Source organism: Trachurus trachurus (assembly GCF_905171665.1).
Source record: "Trachurus trachurus genome assembly, chromosome: 16".
NCBI classification, from domain to species: domain Eukaryota; kingdom Metazoa; phylum Chordata; class Actinopteri; order Carangiformes; family Carangidae; genus Trachurus; species Trachurus trachurus.
Genome location: NC_139902.1, coordinates 5,371,950 through 5,378,922, shown reverse-complemented (window position 1 = coordinate 5,378,922; position 6,973 = coordinate 5,371,950). Strand labels below are relative to the sequence as shown.

Genomic DNA, 6,973 nt, shown 5'->3' with positions numbered 1-6,973 from the left:
TGCATTGTCCTGAGAGCCGCCTCTCCTCACTAATTATATGTAATCATGTCCAACTTGAAACTTTGAGGTGAAGGAAGTGTTTCTCGGTGCGTCATCATCCTCTTGTTCTTCTGGTGCTCATTCTTCCCAACTTCAGTTAACACAACCCGGTCTCGTCCGTCTTCGTCTCTCAGAAACGCCTCCACAGAAATTCGTTTCCATTTGGCACCAACCTCGGCTTGGCCTGGAGGATGAACTGATTAGATCTTAGCAATCATAGGTCAAAGGTCAGAGTGACTGTGAACACAATATCTCACAAAGTCGTCAATGGAATCCCTTCACACTTGGCACAAATATCAACATTTATGTTTAATATGATACAAACAGGAATGTGATCTGAGTGGCGGAGGCGTACGACCATGAGGCTGGTAATTGTAGTTTATTTATTTGACAGTGTGGAGCTAATTTGGTGAAATGAGGATGTGGAAAATGATGTGGTTTAAACACAACTACGGCAGCAGCTGCTTCCTCTGCTGATGTGTTCGAAAAAGCCTGTTAACGTTCTGCTGTCGGGCGCAAAGCCAAATCCAAATCCAATATTTCTCCTACATTACATTCATTTAGCAAACGCTAATCTCCAAGTGTCTCCCAATAAGCTCATTTAACCTGAAGTGTGTGTGATTAAAAAGTGTATTTATTTGTTTTTGAATGACATTACACACTATTTAAAAAAACACACATAAAAAAAGACATTAAGTAAAAAAATACATCATTGAATTATACAAAAGGATTATCTTACGGAGTAGAAATGTTAGTGGTTAAAATGTTTTATTTTACAGAACTGCTCAACGGTTTGTAAGTAACATCACAGACATAATGTTTCTGCATTAGCTCCACTGGGTTCACACATGTACATGAACTCCTCTGACCAACAGAAAAAGAAAAAAACAAATTTATAATACTCAACAGTTTAAGACCTAAAGCTCTGTCTGAAGGCTAGTTTAGCTGTAATGATGCTCACTGTGTCCCTATTCTCTTCAAAGTAGCTACAAGAAAAAAACACTAAAGGCAGTGAAGTTGACGTGAACTCGGTGGCACAAAAAGTCACACGTGAAGTCAGAGCAGGGAGTTTGATGAGCGCTCTACGGACGTGGCCGTGCGCGTCAGGCCTTGACGCAGGTTTCTCTGCAGCTCTTCTCTGTCTCAAACTGGTTGCCGTTTCCCAGACAACCTCCGAACCAGAACTGAGCGCAGGAGTTGGCCGTGGCGTCGTAGTACCACTTCACTACGTAGTCGCGACACGGTCCTGGATCCAGGACCTGGCTGCACCGCTCCGCTGGAGACAGGAGAAAACGAAAAGTGTCTAAAGTGAGTTTAAAATTTATATTCATATATTTTATCTGCTGTGTTTGAAGAAAATTATTATTTTTTTTATTTTTTGTCAAATTAAATAATCATCCTGTAATACAAAGATGTTTAAGAGTTTAAATCGTATGGGCTTAATGTTTTATCTATTAATCCAGTTTACATTCCTGTAAATTTTTCTTTTAGGATTTTAAAGGAATAATTCAACATTTCAGGAAGTACATTGGTTCTTACATGTATCAGGGAAAGAGCTTTAAAGGTGTGACCAGAGCCAGGCCAGCTATTTCCAGTCTTTGTGCTACAGGTACATCTCAATAAATTAGAATATCATGGAAAAGTCGATTTCTAGTAGTTCAAGTCAAATAGCCCTAACCATGCATAGAGATACATATAGATGGACATACTTTTCAGAGGACCAACATTTCCATATTAAAAATGCTTTTTTTAATTGGTCTTTTGTAATATTTCAGGAGAAACCCTTCGTCAGTGTGTATCAGGCAAACCACTGCATACATTACACACACAGGTGTGTAATGTCGTGTGGCAATAAATAATTTAAATTGGAGTGCAGTCCTGTACTTTTTGTACATTTTCTATGTGGACTTCTGTTTTGAGGATTCAGCACCCATTTATACTTTTGGAGGGTTGAGCACAGGATTTCCCTTTTGTAATATTCAAATTTTTTGAGACACTGATTTTTAGGTCTTCATTAAATGATTGAAATGAATCATTACAATTAAAATAGATTAAATAAATAAAAACATGAAATGTTTCATTCAATGTGTAATGGATCTATATATGGTATAGTACATTTCACTTTTTGAATTGAATTACTGACATACATAAATGTTTCCATTATATTCTATTGCTAAGCTATTTTGCTGAAAGATGAGACTGGTGTCAATCTTCTGTCTCGACTTCATTGTCTCAACCTTTTCACGTCAGAGAGTCTGCAGAGGACCTTATAGTTTTGGCTGGACCACAATGGTAGGGCCAGTCCCATAACTGCAAATGTCTCTGACTCTCTGACTGATCATAGTTCAGTATTGATCAGCAATATACCATGTGACGGGGTTGGAATTCCCTACTGGTTTTTGCCCTTTCAAAATGAATTGATGCAAATAATTTCCATTAGGAGGTGTTTTTTGTATTTTTGGCAACGCAGAGAACTGAAATGTGGCGGCCTCTCATCAAGGTCAGCTCAGTTTACTGGGCTCACCTCTCTGAGTGTGTAGCTAAACCTGTGCATTGTGAACATAAAGCATGAAGTGGGCTGTTTGAAAAACAAACAGAACAATCTCATGAGCTCAGAGAAGAGGACTTGTTCAACATTTACCTGACATGTCCGTGTCAGAGGGCAGCAGCGGCGGGGTCGGTGGAGTTGGTGCTGGCGTCCTCTCCACAGTCGGGGTCTTCAGGGTGGGACCGGCCGGCCCGACGGCTCCGGTCATCACCATGTGGACCGAGGGCTTCTTCACCTCAAACTGAGGCAGGAACTCCGTCACGGGTCTGAAGGGCTCCCAGTCAAAGAACGGGAATCTCTGAGCTTCCGTGGCCGTCCTGTCGTCAGGCTTGGGTCTGGGCGCGGGGATGGGGTCTTTGCTGTGGTGGGGGGCTGGAGGGCCGGGCTGCACCAGAGGAGAGAGATTTTGGACCTTTACTTATCCAGGTAAGATGATAGTTTCCCTCATCACACTCAACAACTCCAAAACGCTCTGGTGGACACATTGTGACCTGCACATTCACCACACTATGAGATAATAATGGAACGTTATGAGACAGAGTTGTTTTAGAGGTAAATTCATGCAAAACAGCTGATGCGCATTCCCGTCAGGGGCAATTTTTCAGCAAGCAGTCTCTGTATTTGCCTTGAAAACAACTCTGTCTCGTAACATTCTGTTATTATCTCATAGCGTGGTGAATGTGCAGGTCACAACTTGTCCACCAGAGCGTTTTGGAGTTGTTGGATTGTGTATTTGATGAGTTTGATTAGGAAAACCAAGAAATTCTATGAGCTCTGAGCAGCTTGCGGCTCTGCTCCGCCGTTCAAAAATATCTTACACCGACAATTAAAGGTGACGAACCTACTCCTAAAACTATAGGGATTATGGCATTGGGCTAATTTGCCAAAATGTTAAACTAAAGCTTTAAAAATAAAGTTAAAATATATGTATATATTAGGGAGGCCCATATTTTATCTACACTAGGAGGATGGTGTCCTGGTGCCCAGTGTAAGTTTATTGTCATTATGAAAAACTATGTAGCATTTCTGTGACTCCCAGTGACTGTTTCCCCCAGCCTAACTCTCCTCACCACTTTCTGCACTCTCCTGAAGTCTCCTGTGAAGGTGGGCGTGTCTGTGTCCGTCCGGTGTGGAGGTTCCCGGACGTTACCAGAGACCTCAGTGATGCCTGGGGGGAACCTGGAGCTCGGGAAAGGGCTGAACAAAGGCCTCTCTCCATCTTCACAGATGTGTCTCAGCAGTTTTCTTTCAAGAGCTGAGGGACCAGAGAGACGTAAACGGTAAAAAGATATAGTTATGTATAGTTATGAACACACATGTCTGTCAAGGAGAGGTTTGTTCGAGGCTCAGCGTCCTCAACACAACACTGACCAGCACACACCTCCACTCTCTGGTGCCACCAAGTGTCAGCAATGTGTTATTTGAAATTTTCTTTTTACACTATGTATCTTCAACCTACATTTTTGTCAGTTATAACAGATTTTTTTCACTCTGTGATGTTCAGGTTGGTGTTTTCACTTCAGAGTTTCAAATCCTCACTGTCTGTGCACACTAACAGCTTCCCACAGGAGGAGACTAATTTTTGTCAGTTCGGAAAGATATAATCATCTTGTAGTATTTTACATTATAACTGAACCAGTTCACACAACTTATAAATGTGCTGCCCACATTTTCTCCTCCTCTCCTAACTGGTGCAGGTTGTTTGGGTTTTATTTGCCCTGATCTTGAAATTTCTGCCACTAGTGAAATGCCAGTGTTGAAAACAACCAGTAATGATACAGAGTTAATATGATAACATATGATGATAATCAGTTTATCTGGTGAGTTTGGGATGAATTTGACTGCATAGATGTTGTGTTATTATTACTAATGTCGGCCAATATAATCATAAAGGGAAAATCTGATTTATTTAGACTACTCGTGACTAAATGAGCATCAGAGTTAAAACACTGCAGGTGTCAGACAATCTGCTAAATATGGATTATGTGAATGTGGTTTAAGATTTATTTGACCACAGACCTCAACCAAAATGACCGAACTATGTAGATATGAGAATCTGACTGAGAAAAACAACCACCATGGTCTTGAGTTCACCATTAAACAATTTGAACAAATCACAGATTGCACTGGATTGAATTTAAATCACTTACAATGATCAGAGGATTAAAGATCCCATATTATACTCTTTTTAATCAATTTCACACAGCTGTCAGACGTCCAACTAAACTGTATTCGAAATGTATTGCCCCAAACTGATCCGTGGTCCTGAATGTCGGCTGTCTAAAAGTCGCTCAAATGAGCTCTACTGAGGACAAGCTGTTTCTGTGCCTGCACCTTTAAGTAACATGGTTACTGTACACGGCAAAGATTATTACCACTTTATGACTTAAAATTGGTCGGTATTTCATCAATTTAGCTCAGGAGTTTCTTGCTGTGCACTGCAGCCATAGAAATAGACGTGGTAGGCGTTTTATCGCGCTGAGGCGCCAGCCTCACTCCCGTCGTGACATCACCACAGGAGCTGAGTCTGAACAGCCTGTATGAGCGCCGTTTTACCAGTGGGTGGGCTGCAGAGTCGATGCAGGACCCGTTTGCTTTCCTCATTCTAGGAGTTGGTAGGCTCAGGGAGTATCAGTTTATGTATGTAGAGACCAGAAAAAACCTGTTTTTCATAATATGGGACCTTTAAAACAGGCAATGTATCTCTTGTTATAAATAGAGTTAACTGGCCCATAAACAAGCATCATGTGATCACGGGTGCTGTCACCTGGGAGCGTTTTGAACTCGTCGATCAGGTAGACGTGGTCGCCGTCGGGGTCGGAGGCCATGAGGTGCAGCTCCTTCTTGAACTCCTCGTACAGGGGGTCGCTCTCGTTCACCACCCCGATCACAAACATCTCGATGTTGCTCCCGTGAGCCTCCGTCACGGCGTTCTGCAGGCTCACCGAGTCCCTCTTGTCGGCCTGCCCGTCCGTGATGATGATGGCCACCTTCCTCACGCCGGCCCGCGCCGCCTTGAACACCTGGCTGGCCTGCTGGATGGCGCTGCCGGTGAACGTGCCCTCGCCCAGGTAGGTCATGGAGCGCACAGCCGACTTGATCTGGTCCCGGGTGGCCTCCTGTCTGAGGCTGACCACCACCATGTTGATGTGGCTGTAGAGGACCACCCCCACCCGGGTGGTGTCCCGGCTGACCGACGCCCGGTCGATCAGGGCGTTCACAAAGTCCTTGATGACGTTGAAGTTGTCGGGGCCGACACTCTCTGAGCTGTCGATCACGAACACCAGCTCCAGGGGGGTTTGACGGCACGTCACCCCGCAACCTGACGGGACAATGGACAGTCAGAGAGACACCCAGGTGGGCAGAGTTGATATATAGACACAGAAGATTAAAGTTATGCATGTGAAATGAAGAGAATCACTGGTCCTCCCCTGACGTGTTACTCACTGCATATGGATCTCACTATTTTGATGATTTCATCTCTCTGTGAAAGACAAGAAATATAAAGGTTCAGCACTGAACCACAACTACATCTCTGAGGTTGTGACCTATTCATGTTTAGCATATTGATAAATGCCTCCATTCTATTTTAAAGCAGAAGTAAGCGATCCGGTCATTTTGGCTAATGCTGCGTTCCAGGCAGGCTTTTGAAACCGTAAATTACAGCTTCAAGTCACAACTTACGACTTTGTAGCGTTCCAGGCAACCCGCAACTCGTGTTTTTCCGACCTGTTTTACATGTGAAAGTCACTATAACTCGTAACTTCTGACCCGTGAACTCGTACCAGATCGAACTGGTACGACTTCACAGGTCGGAAAAACACGAGTTATGGGTTGCCTTGAACGCACCATAAAGTCTTGTCAGCCGATGGAGTTAGCAGCCCCCGCCCTCGACCCTACGTCACCACATTCAGGCGCATCCCTTGGCTGCACCAGACTGGCTCTGGCTGCACAGCACACACAGCCCTTCATGCCGTTCTCTCTCCTCATTGGATAAAACTTGTAGGATACGAGAAAAGTTTTCTCCTCGGCTCAGAGCAGAGCAGAGGGACTGAGAGACCCGTGTTTCGGTCCAAACACTCTATGTAAGTGATTGCTGTCGGAAGATGGAACTATTTAAGACTTATATTATTAACACAAAAATATCGCTTACTTCTGCTTTAATCGACCTTGTATTCATGAATAATCAGAACGTCTGAGGTGACAGCTTCATGTTCGTTGTTTAGCATTCAAAAATCAGTAAATTCTAATATTTGAGAATTATTTTCTGTCCATCAATCAATCCACTCATTGTTTTAGGACTATTTTAGTTCAATGCCAGATGCTGTGTACTTACTGTGAGTCCGGGCTCTCCCTTCTGTCCCACTCTACCCTGTGGTGTTAAAG

The 6,973-nt window shown here is 43.5% G+C and overlaps 1 protein-coding gene across 1 annotated transcript in view; it reads right to left on the bottom strand.

Moving 5' to 3' along the window:
• Positions 1–702: 702 nt before the first annotated feature.
• col28a1b (collagen, type XXVIII, alpha 1b) overlaps positions 703–6,973 on the bottom strand; it is a 22,628-nt gene continuing 16,357 nt past the window's right edge. The window contains exons 30-35 of the mRNA XM_083990056.1: positions 6,924–6,959; positions 6,035–6,071; positions 5,355–5,909; positions 3,658–3,842; positions 2,681–2,972; positions 703–1,315 (exon numbers count right to left, since the gene is read on the bottom strand). Of these exons, the coding sequence (XP_083846182.1) occupies positions 1,143–1,315; positions 2,681–2,972; positions 3,658–3,842; positions 5,355–5,909; positions 6,035–6,071; positions 6,924–6,959 (1,278 nt within the window). The 3' untranslated portion in view covers positions 703–1,142. The remainder of the gene's footprint in view (positions 1,316–2,680; positions 2,973–3,657; positions 3,843–5,354; positions 5,910–6,034; positions 6,072–6,923; positions 6,960–6,973) is intronic.